The 21,555-nt window shown below is 46.6% G+C and overlaps 1 protein-coding gene across 2 annotated transcripts in view; it reads right to left on the reverse strand.

Moving 5' to 3' along the window:
* Positions 1–262: 262 nt before the first annotated feature.
* LOC141182966 (dynein axonemal heavy chain 12-like) overlaps positions 263–21,555 on the reverse strand; it is a 23,265-nt gene continuing 1,972 nt past the window's right edge. The window contains exons 2-7 of one of the 2 annotated variants that reach the window (XM_073661028.1): positions 15,800–15,906; positions 12,134–12,318; positions 11,722–11,842; positions 10,304–10,586; positions 5,475–5,591; positions 263–848 (exon numbers count right to left, since the gene is read on the reverse strand). In XM_073661028.1, the coding sequence (XP_073517129.1) occupies positions 789–848; positions 5,475–5,591; positions 10,304–10,561 (435 nt within the window). In that variant the 5' untranslated portion in view covers positions 10,562–10,586; positions 11,722–11,842; positions 12,134–12,318; positions 15,800–15,906 and the 3' untranslated portion in view covers positions 263–788. The remainder of the gene's footprint in view (positions 849–5,474; positions 5,592–10,303; positions 10,587–11,721; positions 11,843–12,133; positions 12,319–15,799; positions 15,907–21,555) is intronic. The other variant, XM_073661029.1, reaches the window with a different exon arrangement.

Genomic DNA, 21,555 nt, shown 5'->3' on the forward strand with positions numbered 1-21,555 from the left:
GGACTATCAGCTGTGTATTCACCTGACTTCTGCACAACACAACTGATGGTCCCAACCCCATTTATAAGGCAAGAAATCCCACTTATTAAACCTGACAGGGCACATCTGTGAAGTGAAAACCATTTCCGGTGACTACCTCTTGGCTACTTTGAAGAACCTAGACTATAAGACATATTTTCAGTTGTTTCACACTTTTTTGTTAAGTATATAATTCCACATGTGTTAATTCATAGTTTTGATGCTTTCAGTGTGAATGTACAATTTTCATAGTCATGAAAATACAGAAAAATCTTTAAATGAGAATGTGTGTCCAAACTTTTGGTCTGTACTATATAATCAAAAGATGTCAGCAGAACATCGGATGGAGTCAGTTTATTATCTGCAATGGAGCAGCTTAACATTGTATGTACCTTTGACATTGCTATGTAGTCCAAACCATCAGAGCAGTTAAAGACCACACACTGCACGGCCAGCGCCTTGGCCAAATCTTTGGTGGTCTCAGTTTTTCCTGTGCCGGCCGGACCTTCTGGAGCTCCACCAAGATTTAGATAAAAAGCACCGATCTACCAATGAAACATGAAAGAACTGGTATGAAATATCAATAATAATTGCTAATAAGTTTCATGCATCATACAAAAGTCAAAAACATTTCTGAGCATAACCCATCACATCATAGCAGAGTCCGCTAGCATCTGTCAGTGAGCGGAGTGATGACCAGGCGTGGGGAGCTGCCCAGGTACTCATAGGCGGACTTCACATTGCAGTTGATGATTCGCACTCTCGCATTCTCATTCTCCCAGTAATAGCGGAGTTGGGCAAGCCACCGGAAGTCTGTTCATGAGAAACTCCTGAGGAATGTAGGAAAAGATAGTCAACCTCTAAGACACTGCAGAATCACAAGGGAGAGTTTCTAAAGGGAAGGCAAATGCACATACATTATAGGACAAAACTCCTAGTCACCGAATTCTGCTTTTTTCATTTAGTCCCATTGCCCACGGTGTATAATATCCGGACTCTCAGCCCCCAGTTTATAAAATCCGGCCTCTCGCCTCCCCCGGTGTATAACATCCACCCCTCGCCCCTAGTTTAGTATAACATCTCTCCCCTCGCCCCCCGCCAGTGTATAAAATCCATCCCCTCAACCCCACTGTATAACATCCAACCCCAAGCGCTCCATTGCATAACATCTGGCCCCCAGGGTATAACATCCGGCCCCCAGCCCCGGTGTATAACATCTGTCCCCTCGCTCCCTCCCCCTGGTGTATAACATCCGGCCTCTCGCCCCCCCGGTGTATAATATCCGTCCCCTCGCCCCCCCCCCGCCAGTGTATAAAATCCATCCCCTCAACCCCACTGTATAACATCCAACCCCAAGCCCTTCTTTGCATAATATCCGGCCCCCAGCCCCGGTGTATAACATCTGTCCCCTCGCTCCCTCCCCCTTGTGTATAACATCTGGCCTCTCGCCCCCCCGGTGTATAATATCCGTCCCCTCGCCCCGGTGTATAATATCCGTCCCCCCGCCCCTGGTGTATAATATCCGTCCCCTCGCCCCTGGTGTATAATATCCGTCCCCTCGCCCCTGGTGAATAATATCCGTCCCCTCGCACCTGGTGTATAATATCCGTCCCCTCGCCCCTGGTGTATAATATCCGTCCCCTCACCCCTGGTGTATAATATCCGTCCCCTCGCACCTGGTGTATAATATCTGTCCCCTCACCCCTGGTGTATAATATCTGTCCCCTCACCCCTGGTGTATAATATCCGTCCCCTCGCACCTGGTGTATAATATCCGTCCCCTCGCACCTGGTGTATAATATCCGTCCCCTCGCCCCTGGTGTATAATATCTGTCCCCTCACCCCTGGTGTATAATATCCGTCCCCTCGCACCTGGTGTATAATATCCGTCCCCTCGCCCCTGGTGTATAATATCCGTCCCCTCACCCCTGGTGTATAATATCCGTCCCCTCGCACCTGGTGTATAATATCCGTCCCCTCGCCCCTGGTGTATAATATCCGTCCCCTCACCCCTGGTGTATAATATCCGTCCCCTCACCCCTGGTGTATAATATCCGTCCCCTCGCACCTGGTGTATAATATCCGTCCCCTCGCCCCTGGTGTATAATATCCGTCCCCTCGCCCCTGGTGTATAATATCCGTCCCCTCGCCCCTGGTGAATAATATCCGTCCCCTCGCCCCTGGTGTATAATATCCGTCCCCTCGCCCCTGGTGAATAATATCCGTCCCCTCGCACCTGGTGTATAATATCTGTCCCCTCACCCCTGGTGTATAATATCCGTCCCCTCGCACCTGGTGTATAATATCCGTCCCCTCGCCCCTGGTGTATAATATCCGTCCCCACGCCCCCCGGTGTATAATATCCGTCCCCTCACCCCGGTATATAATATCCGTCCCCTTGCTCCTCAGTGTATAACATCCAGCCCTCGGACAGTATAACATCTAGCCCCTCGTACCCCTAGGGTATAACATCTGGCCCCTCGGCCTTGTATAACATTAAGACTCTCGCCCCCCACCAGTGTATAACATCAATCCCCACGCCCCCCGGTGTATAACATCCGCCCTCCCATGCTGTGTGCTGTTACTAACATATGACAGAACGGCTGGTGGTGCAGAGCTCTCTGATACCAGCGCGGTCCTGTAATAGGAGCCACCGGGGTAACAAGTCTGGATATTACATTTCTTCCCTCCTAAATCTTCCCCCATCACATGTGAGTGATATTATTAAGGAGTGGAAGGAACTGCAGCACCTCAGGAGACCCCGGAACATTACAGAGCGGGGTCACTGAGTGCTGAGGAGCAGAGGGCAGAACGCTCTCCTGACTCCATAACTGCAGAGTCCAGATCTACTTTGGTAACAACATCACCGCAAACACTGCGCCCCCGCCTGGAGCTTTATGGCCGAGCAGCTGCATGCAGCCTTACATCACCAAGCACGATGCCGAGCGTCGGATGGAGTGGTGTGAAGCCGCCACCACAGGACTCTGGAGGAGACCTGTTCTGTGCAGTGACGGATCACACTTCTCTATCTGGCATCTGATGGACGAGTCTGGATTTGGTGAATGCCAGGAGAACGTTACCCTATTAACTGCATTGTGCCCGCTGGGCAGTTTGGTGGTGGAGGTATGGCCTTGTTTTTAGGGGGTGGTCTAGGCCCCTTAGTTCCAGTGAAAAGATATCTTAATGCTTCAGCACAAGACATTTTAAACAATTGTAGCTTCCAACCCTAAGGGAATAGAAGAGCAGAACTGTTTCCCACACGTTCTCAACCTCAACCCCACTAAACACCTTTAGGATGATTAATTAGAACAAATACTGGAGAATGGCAGCATAAATATGTCACCGCCACATAGGGAAGAACAATGTCAGGCACACATCAATTACATTGCCATATGTCTGCTCAGGCTTAGAATGGCTGACCACTCGGAGAATGACATAATACCTACAAAGAAACCGAACAAAAGGTCATTAAAGGAATTGACATAAAACCCCTTTATTAGTCCATCCATGGTTATAGAACGACACTGCACAGAGGAGAGCACACACACCATTGATAGAAAATATTACAAACCGCACCTAGGCCATCCAAACCACTGACTATAAAGAAGATCAATTGTGGCAATGAGTCAAATACAGGGGATGCCGACACCTACAGATGCCAAAACATTCCTATATAGGGACCACCATCTCAATATGCAGAAATGACTACTGCCCCATAGACGTCATTGTAAGTACACCCCAAGATTGCTTTACTGTGACAAGATCAATTGTGTCCTATGAAAACTCAAAGAAAAGAGGGGGGAACATAACATAGATATGGAAAGAACATAGGAATATGGTGAAATGTATGAAGGTGCTCGGCATACTGAGCTGTGATATCTGTAGAGGGACGGACTCCATATTAACATCCTGGATATGGATTAGAATAGGAGGCCATAAAAGCCCCTGTAGGTGTAATGTGGAGGGGGCACAATACCTTTCTCCATGTAGTGTATAATAAATAGAACATGGTATTGGAAAGTTTGCTGCCAGCCATGATGTTTGCACAAACCTGTTTCGATCATTTCCCTGACCACGTCACGAGCGTGCCCCTCTATGGTGACGAGAGCCCCCAATGTGCTGCGAGTCTGCTGGGACAATTTGCCTCCTCGCAAATTGCTCCAAATACCCAGATGTACCTCTATAAAACCCTGCTACAAACAGCATGGAAAACTCAATGCAGATGGATTCATTTTATGCTGGTATTATGGGAAATCCCATACAATGTCTTCCCTTATTGGTAGATATGACGAGAGTAGAGATGAGCGAATGGATTTGCAGGACTCTGGTCCAACAGTCCGGTCAGTATTCCACGGCCGCAGGACCGGAGCCCCGTGAACCGGCATCTCCGGCTCCTCTTTTGATGTCGATGTCATAGTTGTGGTGTGAGGCACAAATGACATCACGCCTGGCCGGCTAATCAAAAGAGGAGCCAGGGATGCCGGCATGTAAGAGGCGGTTAGCAAGGCTCCCATCCAACAGCCACAGACTACTAACCTGCTCTCTTAGACCAAGGTCCTGCAAATTTAGTTGCGCATCTCTAGACAAGATGCATGAATCAATGCAAAATCCCAACAATACTATGGAGCCTTTTGGGTACCTTCAAGATATTGAGCCGCTGTACAACTGCAACCCCCAGGAGAAGACCCCTGGGCAAGAACACTACATGGGCTCTTTGCAGTCTAATAACGTACTGTGAAATAAGCTGCTTGCATCTTTGGATGTGAATGTGGGTCCCCTTACCTCTGTTGCACCAATGGTATATCCCCCCCTGGAAACTCCTATAAGCTGCGTCTCTGGGTATGACAGTCTATTAGCAGGAGAACTCATGAAGTCTGTCTATGAATGTATATATATGTATTTCTCCCAGAAAATTATTACAATTACACGTTTTGTTGTTCACATGTTTATTTCATTTGTGTATATTGGAACAACACAAAAAGAAGATATTAGTCAACAATTTTGGTTCTCAAGTCCTCAGACAGTTCTCTTCTCCTCTTACTGTTCTCCCTGCTTAGTGTGGCACGTAACAACGCAAAGACTGAGTCAACTTTTCCCCTTTGTATCAGGTTTCAGGTGTGATTTTCATATTGCCCGCACCTTTTACTTGCCACAGGTGAGTTTGAACGAGCATCACATGCTTGAAACAAAATTGTTTACCCACAATTTTGGAAAGATGCCAACAATTTTGTCCGACCCATTTATGGGGTTTTGTGTGAAATTATATCCAATTTGCCTTTTTTTGTGTTGTTCCAATACATACAAAGGAAATAAACATGTGTATAACAGAAAATACACATGCAATTTTTTATGGAAAAATACTTCATTTTCTGGAACAACTTCAAGGGTGCCAACACTTCCGGCCATGACTGTTTATAGTGAAGCAACCTTGATCAGTAAAGGAGCTTATGCCGTACCTCCGGGCCACTGCCGATAGCTTCATGCACTTCACTTGTCCAGAACATGAGACACACAGAGCACGACCTGCCCGGCCATTCCCTCACCCAGTCTTTTCTTGCAGTCGCAGGGTATGCCTTTTAAAAAAGAAAGTTAAATTACGTTGACAGAAGCATTTAAGAGAGGGACAACCTTACTAGTATTATCTAGCAAATTCATTTCTACCGATTGCAGGTAGAAGATCTGCTACCTGGCTCTATTGCAAGAGATACATCATCCACAAATCATTCACTGCCGCCAAATAATCTTATACAAATATAAAAGAACTAGATGGTGGCCCGATTCTAATGCACCGGGTATTCTAGAATAGGTATGCGGCCGACCGGGTGCAATCAGCAGAGCTGTGTTTAAATTTGGCGCCAAAATCGCTGATTGGTCGCGTTCGGCAACCGCGACCAATCAGCAAAGCGGTGTTTAAATTTGGCAGCAATATCGATGATTGGTCGCGGGCGGCGGCCGCGACCAATCAGCGAACCGTGTTAGTGAGGACTGGAGAGCGTGTTTAAATTTGGCACCAAAATCGCTGATTAGTCGCGACCAATCAGCCGAGCGGTGTTTAAATTTGGCGCCAATACTGCTGACTGGTCATGGCCGCCGACCGCGACCAATCAGCAGAGCGATGCAGAGTGGGGTTTAAATTCGGCGCCAAAATCACAGATTGGTCGCCGGCCGTGACCAAACAGCAGAGCATTCTTTAAATTTGGTGCCAAAATCGCTGATTGGTCGAGGCCGGCGACAGCGACCAATCAGCAGAGCGTTGTTTAAATTTGGCGCCAATCTCGCTGATTGGTCGCGGCTGGCGGCCGCGACCAATCAGCAGTGCGGTGTTTAAATTTGGCACCAAAATCGCTGATTAGTCGCGGCTGGCGGCTGCGACCAATCAGTAGAGCAGGGTTTAAATTTGGCACCAATAATGCTGATGGGTCTTTGCCGGCGACCGCGACCAATCAGCACAGCGGGGTTTACATTTGGCCCCAATGCTGCTGATTGGTCTCGGCCGGCGACCGTGACCAATCAGCAGAGCGTTGTTTAAATTTGGCACCAAAAACGCAGATTGGTCGCGGCCGGTGGTTGCGACCAATCAGCAGAGTGAGGTTTAAATTTGGCGCCAATACTGCTGATTGATCTCGGCCAGCGACCGCGATTAATCAGCAGAGCGTTGCTTAAATTTGGCGCCAATCTCGTTGATTGGACGCGTCCGGCGTCCGCGTCCAATCAGCACAGCAGTGTTTAAATGTGGCGGCAAGATCGGTGAATGGTCGCGGCCGCTATTTAAATGTGGCGCCCAAATCGGTGATTGGTTGCGGGCAGCGGACGCGAACAATCAGCAGAGCGGTGTTTAACTTTAGCGCCAAGATCACTGATTGGTCGGGTGTGGAGAGCGCGACCAATCAGCGAATCGTATTGGTGAGGAGCGGGGAGCGGAATCGTATTAGAGAGGACAGGGGAGCGCCCCTGCCTGTGCGGCTACTTCCGCTGCGAGAACCCGGGACATGAGCGGGCGCTCGGAGCAGAAGTATCCCGACCCGCAGCGCCGCTCCCCGGTCCCCCCTTCACACCCTAGCCGCTGATGTCCCCACAGTATCCGCAGGGTGTTACAAAGGTCCGGACATTTGTGTTCAAAATCGCTGATTGGTCGCTGGTGCTGCCCGCGACCAATCACCGATTTGGGCGCCAATTTTAAATATCGGCCGCGACCAATCACCGATCTTGGCTCCACATTTAAACACCGCTGTGCTGATTGGTCGCCGACGCTGGGCGCGACCAATCACCGATTTTGGCGCCACATTTAAATTTAAATAGCGGCCGCGACCAATTGGATGTCAGCGCCGCTCCCCGGTCCTCCCTTCACACCCTAGCCGCATGGATGTCAGCGCCGCTGCCTGTGCGGATAGTTCCGCTGCAAGAACCCGGGACATGAGTGGGCGCTCGCAGCAGAAGTATCCGGACTCGCAGCGCCGCTCCCCGGTCCTCCCTTCACACCCTAGCCACTGATGTCCCCACAGTATCCGCATGGTGTTACAAAAGTCAGGACATCTGTGTTAAAAATCGCTGATTGGTCGCTGGCGCTGGCCGCGACCAATCACCGATCTTGGCGGCAAATTCAAACACCGCTGTGCTGATTGGTCGCCGACGCTGTGCGCGACCAATCACCAATTTTGGCGGCACATTTAAATAGCGTCCGCGACCAATCAGTACAGCGGTGTTTAAATGTTGAGCCAAGATCGGTGATTGGTCGCGGCCGATATTTAAATTTGGCGCCTAAATCGGTGATTGGTCGGCGGCAGCGTCAGCGACCAATCAGCGATTTTTAACACAAATGTCCGGACCTTTGTAACACCATGCGGATACTGTGGGGACATCAGCGGCTAGGGTGTGAAGGGAGGACCGGGGAGCGGCGCTGCGGGTCGGGATACTTCTGCTGCGAGCGCCCGCTCATGTCCCGGGTTCTCGGAGCGGAAGTATCCGCACAGGCAGCGGCGCTGACATCCATGCGGCTAGGGCGTGAAGGGAGCACCGGGGAGCGGCGCTGACATCCAATTGGTCGCGGCCGCTATTTAAATGTGCCGCACAAATCGGTGATTGATCGCCGACTTGGCCCGCAACCAACCACTGATCTTGCGGCCAAAGTTAAACACTACGGTGCTAATTGGTCGCGGATGCTGACAGCGACCAATCACCGATTTGGGCGCCACATTCAAATATCGGCCGCGACCAATCACCGATCTTGGCTCCACATTTAAACACCGCTGTGCTGATTGGTCGCCGACGCTGGGCGCGACCAATCACCGATTTTGGTGCCACATTTAAATAGCGTCCGCGACCAATCCGCACAGCGGTGTTTAAATGTGGAGCCAAGATCGGTGATTGGTCGCGGCCGATATTTGAATGTGGCGCCAAAATCGGTGATTGGTCGCTGTCAGCGTCCGCGACCAATCAGCACCGTAGTGTTTAACTTATGCGGCAAGATCCGTGATTGGTTGTGGGCCAAGACCGCGACCAATCACCGATTTGTGCGGCACTTTTAAATAGCGTCCACGACCAATTGGATGTCAGCGCCGCTCCCCGTTCCTCCCTTCACACCCTAGCCGCATGGATGTCAGCGGCGCTGCCTGTGCGGATACTTCCGCTCCGAGAACCCGGGACATGAGCGGGCGTTCGGAGCAGAAGTATCACGACCCGCAGCGCCGCTCCCTGGTCCTCCCTTCACACCCTAGCCGCTGATGTCCCCACAGTATCCGCATGGTGTTACAAAGGTCCGGACATTTGTGTTAAAAATCGCTGATTGGTCGCTGGCGCTGCCCGCGACCAATCACCGATTTGGGCGCCAAATTTAAATATCAGCTGCGACCAATCAGCACAGCGGTGTTTAAATGTGGAGCCAAGATCGGTGATTGGTCGCGGCCGATATTTAAATTTGGCGCCCAAATCGGTGATTGGTCGCGGGCAGCGCCAGCGACCAATCACCGATCTTGGCTCCACATTTAAACACCGCTGTGCTGATTGGTCGCGGCTGATATTTAAATTTGGCGCCCAAATCGGTGATTGGTCGCGGGCAGCGCCAGCGACCAATCAGCGATTTTTAACACAAATGTCCGGACCTTTGTAAGACCATGCGGATACAGTGGGGACATCAGCGGCTAGGGTGTTAAGGGAGGACCGGGGAGCGGCGCTGCGAGTCCAGATACTTCTGCTGCGAGCGCCCGCTCATGTCCCGGGTTCTCGGAGCGGAAGTATCCGCACAGGCAGCGCCGCTGACATCCATGCGGCTAGGGTGTGAAGGGAGGACCGGGGAGCGGCGCTGACATCCATGCGGCTAGGGTGTGAAGGGAGGACCGGGGAGCGGCGCTGACATCCATGCGGCTAGGGTGTGAAGGGAGGACCGGGGAGCGGCGCTGACATCCAATTGGTCACGGACGCTATTTAAAAGTGCCGCACAAATCGGTGATTGGTCGCTGTCTTGGCCCGCGACCAATGACTGATCTTGGCGCCAAAGTTAAACACTATTGTGCTGATTGGTCGGGGACGCTGACCGCGACCAATCACCGATTTGGGCGCCAAATTGAAATATCGGCCGCGACCAATCACCGATTTTGGCGCCAAATTTAAATATCGGCCGCGACCAATCACCACAGCGGTGTTTAAATGTGGAGCCAAGATCGGTGATTGGTCGCGGGCAGCGTCGGCGACCAATCAGCACAGCGGTGTTTAAGTTTTGCGCTAAGATCAGTGATTGGTCGGGTCCGAAGACCGCGATCAATCATCGAATCGTCTTGGTGAGGACCGGGGAGCGGCGCTGCCTGTGCGGCTACTTCCGCTGCGAGAACCCGGGACATAGCGGGCGCTCACAGCAGAAGTATCCCGACCCGCAGCGCCGCTCCCCGGTCCTCCCTTCCGCATGGAGGTCAGCGACGCCGGCGGTCCTTCCGCTGCTACCGGCCGGGAGATGAGCGCCTCGCGGCGCTCATCTTCCGGCTGCATCTCCATCCCGCAGATGGGTCCGTCGGTCGGGTTCCTTCTGCTGTTGCCGGCCGGGAGATGAGCGCCTTGCGCCAGTCATCTCCTGGCTGCATCGCCGCTCAGCTCCGTCCCGCAGATGAGCCGCTAACGGCCGCCATCTTTTTTTAGAAATCCCCCGGCGCTGATTGGCCGCTGCCGGACCAATGAGCGACGCGGGATTTCCTGGACAGACAGACACACAGACAGACAGACAGACGGGATAAGACGATTATATATATAGACTAGATTAGTTCCAATTAATGCTTTTGGTCTGTAGGTAGATCCGTACCATTCGTGACCGAGCAATAACATCATGCACGCTCCTTAACATGACATCTTCCCCTTGGATGAGCCACTTCTCCACGGCCCCCCGAGCCTCGGAGGTGGAGATGGTCTGGATGAGCTCTACGCGTTCCCCCTCGGTGCTGTACATGGCTTTGATGTCCAGGTTAGGAAGGAGCTCCAGCTTTGCTATGCCTTCAAAGCCCTTCTTTAGATGTGGTTGGACCCGCAGAGGATCTTTAGTCTCAGAGAGAATTTCTAGCATTTCATTGTTGTACAGGAAGAAAAAGCTAAAGCGAAAATGCACAATATGATAAAGATGTCATTAAAGTATTGGGTCAGGCGCCATTTGTATTAGTGTCTATGTGAGAAAATAGAAAAGCAAAGCTTTAAAGTAAAGATTCAGTCCCCATACACATTGGATTAAAATAGTTTAAACCTGACGATTGCAGCAGGACCGGCCTACCCACTGATGTGTATGGGGGTCTCCTGACTCTCCCCCGATAGAGGATGTCAGGGCCAGAAGGATCGGGCAGATGGGATTTCAATACCCGGTCTTTTGGTTCTCAGGGGAGATAACCCGCTGCCGGAGGTGTCCAGTACCGACTTTCTCCTCTCTCCCCATTAAAACCACATGACTGTTCAGCAGAATAGGTGGGAGTCAGGAGAAATAGCCAAATAACCATTCAGACCACGGGTATCTCATATGTCATGCGTATGGTTAGCTTAAAGGGGCTATCCAGCTTTGGGAACTTTTTTTTATTTAACTGAAATGTGTATTCCCATCTCCAGGATTCTACCCCAATATGTAGTATGCGTAATAATAATAATATTAGCAAATACCTCCAATTAGAAGTTTAGTATAGTTCTTCTGATTTGTTTTGTTGCTTACCCCATGTGCAGGGCATTGCAGTAGCTTAGGTTACGACCACTAGCAAATAACTGTCACTATATGAGTGGTCGTAACCATGGATACCGAAGCTACTGCAATGCCTTGCACATGGGGAAAGCGACATAGTGAATCAGAAGAACTATACTACACTTCTAATTGGAGGTATTTGCTAATATTATTATTATTACTACGCCTACTACATATTGGGATAGGATCTTGGAGATGGGAATACCCATTTAATTGCGAGTATTTGCGACAATTCAGTTTCATTAAAAATGTTGCACCGTTAGGCTTTTTGTTTCCTGCACATTCAGCTTTGATGTGATCTGTGGTCATAAATCGGCTAAGAGGAGCTGAAAAAAGACAGATTAAAAATAAGTCCAATAGCCAGCGCAACACAGAGCCAATAGAAGGCAAACAGTGCAAAATTATTAATGAAATCCAATTACAAAAATGATTTCAATGCGTTTAAATAAGAAAAAAAAATATTTAAGGAATATATACAATCATTGCAACAAGTGAAAGGACTATACCGTGGGAAAAAAGCCTCTTCTTCTCCAGATAGGCATTCAGCCCTTTCATGATTTTATCCAGAAGCACATTGCTGTCCTGAAGTTTCTCCAGAAGTCCGGTCAGAGAAGTGGCGCTTAAAACCTAAAACAAAGTAGATAGCCCATAAGTAAGATTCCATTATATAGTTATAGAGACTGAAAAAAGGTCACATTCATTGACTATTGTGCCAATAGTTTATATTAAAAGAAAAATTAGAACCTATTTGGATAGAAAATAGAAGATGCGGGAGGCTGGAGTCCAGGCAGTGCGGAGCCCCATAACCCGGGATCCTTGTGATGGAAGCATCAGGACACGGACTCTTGGAAAACATCAATCCTGGATGCAAGATGACCGTGCTTTCTTGTATCAGTCCACCATGAAGCATCCATTTACCTTCGGGTCTTTAACGCAATGTTTCATGATCTCTCTCCAGTTTCTGTCCACAGTCTGGAATAAGCGTCCTTCTTCAGGCATTTGCTGCATGATGTCCTCAGAAGAGAAGATTAAAGCCACTGGGTCGGCACCTTCAGCCATTCATCAATGGTTTCCTGGATCCTTATCAGTCGTTCCTCCCATTGCTTAAAGGAGGAGAGCAAAAAGTTAATTACACATAAAATGAAAAGGATAGAAAAAAAATGCTATCATTTTAGAAGATAAATTATCAATGGATATGAATTCTGAATTGTTGGACATTTGTAGGGAAAGTTTGGTGAGACTCCTTGATACCATCCCCTTTACATGTAAGCTGAGCCGCATGTAACTTTAGCCTCGGAGATCCTAATGAAACCTTAGCTTCTGCTAATAAGCAAGTGAAGATTTTAAGCTGAGTGACAACATTTACTGTGGGTGGGAACTCCTTAATCCCTTCAGGACCGGATCATTTTTTGTTTTGCATTTTTTCCTTCCCTTCTTCAAAAAGCCATACATTTTTTAATTTTTCCATTGATATAGCTGCAAGAGGCTATGTAATGTGCTGTAGCTTAACCCCTTCCCAACATATGACATACTGTTAAGCCATATGCCATGTTCCTGCAGATGTGCAAAATTTGGACCTGGGCCCCCACCAGCATGTTGGTCAGATGTATGGGCCCTTGTAGCATTCTAGATCCGATAATGATGCGCGTGTTCGTCCCTGCCTTGGATGTTTCCCATTGTAGCCCCATCCTATAATAATGTCTCTCATTCTAGGCCCCTTCCTGGTATAATGTTCCCCATCCTGCGCCCCTTCCTGTTATAATATCCCCGATCCTGGGCCTCTTCCTGTTATAATATCCACCTTCTGTGTATAATACCCCCCATCCTGAGCCCCTTTCAGCAATAACGTCCCAATCCTGGGCTCCTTCCTGGTATAATGTCCTTGGTCCTGGGCCTCTTACTGTAATAATGTCCCCCATCCTGGCCCCTTCCTGTAACAATGTCCCCAATCCTGGTACAATGTCCCCCATCCTATAACAATGTCCTCCATCCTGGTATCCTGTCCCCCATCCTAGGCCCCATTCTGGTATAATGACCTCCATCCTTGTGCCCTTCCTGGTGTAATGTCCTTCATCCTGGCCCATGTCATGGTATAATGACCCCCATTCTGGTATAATGCTCCCTATCCTGGGCCCTTTCCTTGTATAATGTTCCCCATCCTGGGCCCCTTCTTTATATAATGCTCCCCATCCTGGGCCCCTTCCTTGTCTAATTCTCCCCACCCTGAGCCCCTTCCTTGTCTAATGCTCCCCATCCTTGGCCCTTTCCTGGTATAATGTTCTGTTGTTCTTTTGTAATACATTAAATAAACAAAAATAAATGATTCTTCTTACCTTCCTGCGCTCCCACGACATGCGGCGTCTTCTTCTGTAGCTGATTTCAGTGTGCCGGCAAGGGCAGCGCATGACGTCACTTCCATGCGTCGCTCGTGACTGGCACGCCGACATCAGCTACTGGCCTTTGATTGGCTGGCGGCATGCATTGCAGCTCAGGGACCCGGCATGTCCCTGCGCAGCAATATACTTCAGCCGAATGTGCGTCCTCAGACTGTGGAAGTGCCATAAATATATGAGATGGGAATACCACTCTGCCACTGTGCGCTCCTTTATGCACTTTACCCTCCTTTTTGGCACTCTTTGTGGTAAGAGACTACCTTAAAAAATGTTTTATGTGACATGTATCTGATTATTTGTGGGCAGGAGCATTATTTAGATGGATACCTGATGCATATGGCAAGTGTAAATCCAATGACTATGGAATACTTCTGGATTACTTTTTGATATATTATTACACTCATTGGATTGTCTTGATATACTAACCTTATGCTATATTATCTATATTGCTCATGTCCCACTGTGACCATATGCGTGACCATATATGTATACTTTGTAACATATCTTGCTACATTGGTAATCTAATTAGTGTCTTTATACTATCCGTATTATGTCATTTCTCTTTTTACTATGTACGTTTTTTAACTTGATGGAATAAAAATTTATATTTTTTACGCCAATTAACTCTTTCTTCTCCTATGTACCCATGTGTTTCATGAGTTGGCTCAGTTTGGCAAATCTGGGATATATTTCCCCCCGGATATGCCAACTTTACCCCTATAGGGTCTATTTAGTTGTATCACTCTGAGTCTATGTCTGATCCAGAGATACAATAATGAACATGAATCCTTATATATCACGGATCTTGCAGCCGCCTTTACCTGCTTGGACATAAGTGTTACATAGTTACATAGTTTAAAAGGCCGAAAAAAGACAAGCGTCCATCCAGTTCAGCCTATTTCTTGTACACTGCAGCTATTCCGCAGCGTTGATCCAGGGGAAGGCAAAAAAAAACCATGCGGTATAGGCCAATTTACATCATTGAGGAAAAATTCACTTCCCGACTCCAATCTGGCAGTCAGATTAAATCCCTGGATTAATTAACTATCACTAAGCATAAGATGTAATTTTATTGTTCTCAAGAAAGGCGTCCAGTCCTCTCTTGAACTCATTAAGTGAGTTGGACATCACCACTTCCTCTCCCAGAGAATTCCAGAGTCTCACAGCTCTGACCGTAAAGAATCCCCTTCTATGCTGGTGCAGGAACCTCCTTTCCTCCAGACGCATAGTGTGCCCCCTCGTCTTTGTCACCATCCTTGGTATAAACAGGTCATGGGAGAGATCTCTGTACATCCCCCTGATGTATTTATACATGTTTATGAGGTCTCCCCTAAGCCTTCTCTTTTCCAACGTAAATAGGCCTAATTTGGACAACCTCTCTGGGTATTCTAGTCCCTCCATTCCCTTTATTACCTTAGTCGCCCTCCTTTGTACCCTCTCTAGCTCCAATATGTCTTTCCTGAGTACCGGAGCCCAGAACTGTGCACAATATTCTAAGTGCGGCCTTACCAGCGCTTTATACAGAGGAAGAACAATGTTCTCATCATATGCCCCTATTCCTCTTCTGATGCATGCCATGACTCTATTTGCCTTCGCAGCTGCTGCCTGACACTGGGCACTCCAATTTAATTTGCTGTTAACCAAGACGCCCAGGTCCTTCTCCATGTCAGATTTCCCCAACGGTTTCCCATTTAATATGTATGGGTGACTGCTGTTTTTCTTTCCCATGTGCATGACCTTACATTTATCGGCATTGAACCCCATTTGCCATTTTTTGGCCCAACTCCCCAATTTATCTAAATCCTCCTGTAGCTGTGCCCTATCCTCATCTGTATTAACTACGTTACAAAGTTTAGTATCATCTGCAAATATTGCTATTTTACTATGCAACCCTTCCACTAGATCATTAATAAGTATATTAAATAATATAGGGCCCAAGACAGACCCTTGAGGCACCCCGCTAGTCGAGACGCAGTTATAAAAGGAATCCAATTTGTCCGCATTAATCAACTGCAGGGCATCTTGATTGGCAAATAGATTGATCACGTTGGGGTACCAAGTGTTCAGCAACTTTTCTTCTGTCTTGGCACAAGCCAAGGATCCGCTGTTCCTCAGGGATTCACATTCTACAGGACCCCTGGACCTGACAAAGAATAAAGCACTTTATCATATTAAACCTGACAGGGCACACCTGTGAAGTGAAGACCATTTCCGGTGACTACCTCTTGAAGCTCATCAAGAGAATGCCAAGAGTGTGCAAAGCAGTCATCAAAGCAAAAGGTGGCTACTCTGAAGAACCTAGAATATAAGACATATTTTCAGTTGTTTCACACTTTTTTGTTAAGTATATAATTCCACATGGGTTAATTCATAGTTTTGATGCCTTCAGTGTGAATGTACAATTTTCATAGTCATGAAAATACAGAAAAAGCTTTAAATGAGAAGGTGTGTCCAAACTTTTGGTCTGTACTGTATATATCCACCCATATACAGTATACATATACACACATATACAGTATACATATATACACACCCATATACAGTATACATAAACACACCCATATACAGTATACATATATATACACACATATACAGTATACATATATACACACATATACAGTATACATAAACACACCCATATACAGTATACATATATATACACACATATACAGTATACATATATATACACACATATACAGTATACATATACACACCCATATACAGTATACATATATATACACACATATACAGTATACATATATACACACATATACAGTATACATATATACACCCATATACAGCATACATATATACACACATATACCAGTATACATATATATACACCCATATACAGTATACATATATATACACACTTATACAGTATACATATATACACACCCAGTATACAGTATATATATATATACACACCCATATACTGTATATATATATATATACACACCCATATACAGTATACATATATACACACATATACAGTATACATCTATACACACATATACAGTATACATATATACACATATATACACACATATACACACACATACCAGTATACATATATATATACACACGCCCATATACAGTATACAGTGCTGGCCAAAAGTATTGGCACCCCTGCAATTCTGTCAGATAATGCTCAATTTCTTCCTGAAAATGATTGCAATCATAAATTCTTTGGTATTATTCTCTTCATTTAATTTGTCTTCAATGAAAAAAACACAAAAAGAATTGTCCTAAAGCCAGATTGGATATAATTCCACACCAAACCTAAAAAAGGGGGTGGACAAAAGTATTGGCACCCTTTGAAAAATCATGTGATGCTTCTCTAATTCGTGTAATTAACAGCACATGTAACTTACCTGTGGCACCTAACAGGTGTTGGCAATAGCTAAATCACACTTGCAGCCAGTTAACATGGATTAAAGTTGACTCAACCTCTGTCCTGTGTCCTTGTGTATACCACATTGAGCATGGAGAAAAGAAAGAAGACCAAAGAACTGTCTGAGGACTTGAGAAACCAAATTGTGAGGAAGCATGAGCAATCTCAAGGCTACAAGTCCATCTCCAAAGACCTGAATGTTCCTGTGTCTTCCGTGCGCAGTGTCATCAAGAAGTGTAAAGCCCATGGCACTGTGGCTAACCTCCCTAGATGTGGACGGAAAAAAAAATTGACGAGAGATTTCAACGCAAGATTGTGCGGACGGTGGATAAAGAACCTCGACTAACATCCAAACAAGTTCAAGCTGCCCTGCAGTCCGAGGGTACAGCAGTGTCAACCCATACTATCCGTTGGCATCTGAATGAAAAGGGACTGTATGGTAGGATACCCAGGAAGACCCCACTTCTTACCCCGAGACATAAAAAAGCCAGGCTGGAGTTTGCCAAAACTTACCTGAGAAAGCCTAAAACGTTTTGGAAGAATGTTCTCTGGTCAGATGAGACAAAAGTAGAGCTTTTTGGGAAAAAGCATCAACATAGAGTGTACAGGAAAAAAAAAGAGGCATTCAAAGAAAAGAACACGGTCCCTACAGTCAAACATGGCGGAGGTTCCCTGATGTTTTGGGATTGCTTTGCTGCCTCTGGCACTGGACTGCTTGACCGTGTGCATGGCATTATGAAGTCTGAAGACTACCAACAAATTTTGCAGCATAATGTAGGGCCCAGTGTGAGAAAGCTGGGTTTCCCTCAGAGGTCATGGGTCTTCCAGCAGGACAATGACCCAAAACACACTTCCAAAAGCACTATAAAATGGTTTTAGAGAAAGCACTGGAGACTTCTAAGGTGGCCAGCAATGAGTCCAGACCTGAATCCCATAGAACACCTGTGGAGAGATCGCAAAATGGCAGCTTGGAGAAGGCTCCCTTCAAATATCAGGGACCTGGAGCAGTTTGAAGTGACCGCGGGCAAGGCCGCGCATTGGTATCTATGATCTGGCCCAGCAAGATCCCCACACACAGACTCTATCTTGACAACCGTATCTTTACTCGCATACATTTTTAACACAGCAAAGAAAAAAAAACAATAAATGACAACCGTAAATATGCACAGTAATAACGTGTACTGATAAGCTGACCCTCACTGTCCCTACTCACACGTTACCAGTCCTTTACTCCAGAAGGATGTGTCCCCCGTCGCAGGCCTGTCTGTCTTTGCAGGAAGGCGTCCCAGCCGGAGAAAAAACAGGAACAGCAGAATTCGCGGAAACAAAGGAAGGGATACTTCGGCCTCTCGCCAGAGGTCCCGCTTACAGTCTCTCTGATCCGGATAGAAGCTCTGGTGGGTCCCCTTATGTAGTCCACACTCCAGTAGCAGGGAGTGTAACAGCTGAATCCTTCAGCAGTGCAGGAGCTGGGGAAGGCTCCGAGGATATGGTGTCAGATAGAAGAAATCACGTTGAGAGTCTCTCCTGCGCCACACACGAGGGCCTGCACACCGTCCTGGCTCTTTTCACAGACCACAGCAGACTCTGCGCGCGCTTTTTCCTGCTTCCCACTTTGGTCACGTGACTCTCTAGGGCGGGACACAGGAGGCTCAGTCTTTTTCTCTGTCATCACACCCTGCGCAGGTGCAACCTCTGGCCACAAGGTGGCAACATCATCCTGTGTAATCACTTCTGTAACAGGCTCTATATCAATTATCACAGAACAGCCAGAGACGGCCAGCTCACTACAAGTTTGCCAAAGAAGAATGGTCTACAATTCCAGCAGAGCATTGTAAGAAACTCATTGATGGTTACCGGAAGCGGTTGTTCGCAGTTATTTTGGCTAAAGGTTGTGCAACCAAGTATTAGGCTGAGGGTGCCAATACTTTTGTCCGGCCCATTTTTGGAGTTTTGTGTGAAATGATCAATGATTTTATTTTTGCTTCATTCTCTTTTGTGTTTTTCCTTGCAAGCAAATTAAATGAAGATAATAATACCAAAGAATTTGTGATTGCAATCATTTTCAGGAAGAAACTGAGTATTATCTGACAGAATTGCAGGGGTGCCAATACTTTTGGCCACCACTGTACATATATATATACACACACATACAGCATACATATATACACCCATATACAGTATACATATACACACATCTACAGTATACATATATATACACCTATATACAGTATACATATATACACACCCATATACAGTATACATATATACACAGTATAGATATACACACACATATACAGTATACATATATATACACACACATACAGTATACATATATACACACCCATATACAGTATACATATACACACCCATATACAGTATACATATATACACACCCATATACAGTATACATATACAGTACAGACCAAAAGTTTGGACACACCTTCTCATTTGAAGATTTTTCTGTATTTTCATGTCTTTGAAAATTGTACATTCACACTGAACGCATCAAAACTATGAATTAACACATGTATAATTATATACTTAACAAAAAAGTGTGAAACAACTGAAAATATGTCTTATATTCTAGGTTCTTCAAAGTAGCCACCTTTTGCTTTGATGACTGCTTTGCACACTCTTGGCATTCTCTTGATGAGCTTCAAGAGGTAGTCACCGGAAATGGTTTTCACTTCACAGGTGTGCCCTGTCAGGTTTAATAAGTGGGATTTCTTGCCTTATAAATGGGGTTGGGACCATCAGTTGTGTTGTGCAGAAGTCTGGTGGATTCACAACTGATAGTCCTACTGAATTGACTGTTAGCTATTTTTTTCTTGCCATAATACAAATTCTAAGTAAAGAAAAACTAGTGGCCATCATTACTTTAAGAAATGAAGGTCAGTCAGTGCGAAAAATTGGGAAAACTTTGAAAGTGTCCCCAAATGCAGTTGCAAAAACCATCAAGCGCTACAAAGAAACTGGCTCACATGAGGACCGCCCCAGGAAAGGAAGACCAAGAGTCACCTCTGCTTCTGAGGATAAGTCTATCCGAGTCACCAGCCTCAGAAATCGCAGGTTAACAGCAGCTCAGATTAGAGACCAGGTCAATGCCACACAGAGTTCTAGCAGCAGACACATCTCTTTAACAACTGTTAAGAGGAGACTTTGTGCAGCAGGCCTTCATGGTTTAATAGCTGCTAGGAAACCACTGCTAAGGACAGGCAGCAAGCAGAAGAGACTTGTTTGGGCTAAAGAACACAAGGAATGAACATTAGACCAGTGGAAATCTGTGCTTTGGTCTGATGAGTCCAAATTTGAGATCTTTGGTTCCAACCACCGTGTCTTTGTGTGACGCAGAAAAGGTGAACGGATGGACTCAACATGCCTGGTTCCCACCGTGAAGCATGGAGGAGGAGGTGTGATAGTGTGGGGGTGCTTTGCTGGTGACACTGTTGGGGATTTATTCAAAATTGAAGGCATACTGAACCAGCATGGCTACCACAGCATCTCGCAGAAGCATGCTATTCCATCCTGTTTGCGCTTAGCTGGACCATCATTTATTTTTCAACAGGACAATGACCCCAAACACACCTCCAGGATGTGTAAGGGCTATTTGACCAAGAAGGAGACTGATGGGGTGCTACCTGGCCTCCACAGTCACCAGACCTGAACCCAATCGAGATGGTTTGGAGTGAGCTGGACCGCAGAGTGAAGGCAAAAGGGCCAACAAGTGCTAAGCATCTCTGGGAACTCCTTCAAGATTGTTGGAAGACCATTTCCGGTGACTACCTCTTGAAACTCATCAAGAGAATGCCAAGAGTGTGCAAAGCAGTCATCAAAGCAAAAGGTGGCTACTTTGAAGAACCTAGAATATAAGACATATTTTCAGTTGTTTCACACTTTTTTGTTAAGTATATAATTCCACATGTGTTAATTCATACTTTTGATGCCTTCAATGTGAAAGTACAATTTTCATAATCATGAAAATACAGAAAAATCTTTAAATAAGAGGTTGTGTCCAAACTTTTGGTCTGTACTGTATATATACATACAGTATGCATATACACATATACAGTATACATATATATATATATACATACATATAGAGTATCTATAATATAACGCTACAAGCGTCCCTCTGTCTGAAGCCTTTATAGTCTGCGCTAGTGCGACACGCCTGCACAGTCTGGCTCCAGACTGAAGAACGCATGGAGCCGTTACAGGTAAGAGGAGTGTATGGTGCTGGAGATCGAGGTATGCGTATACACTGAACACATACCGCGATCTCTGGCGCCATACTTACATACTTACCTGACCGGGATGAGCGCTACCGCGGCGCCTCTGTTCGGTCCAGAGTCCGGGGGAAGAGGGAGGCATTGAAATCGGCACATGCGCATAGCGCTATCCGGCGCCATTTTACTGAAGACACATTTGCAATGTGTCTTCAGCAAAATGGAGCCGGACAGCGTGGTATGAGCACACGCGTACTTCGGCGCCGCACTCCTCCCCCGGCCTCCAGCAGAACGGGAAACAGCGCTGGAGCACAGGGAAGAAAG

Source organism: Phyllobates terribilis, unplaced genomic scaffold, assembly GCF_046119375.1.
Source record: "Phyllobates terribilis strain yellow unplaced genomic scaffold, ASM4611937v1 Scaffold_38__1_contigs__length_12584779, whole genome shotgun sequence".
Classification (NCBI taxonomy): domain Eukaryota; kingdom Metazoa; phylum Chordata; class Amphibia; order Anura; family Dendrobatidae; genus Phyllobates; species Phyllobates terribilis.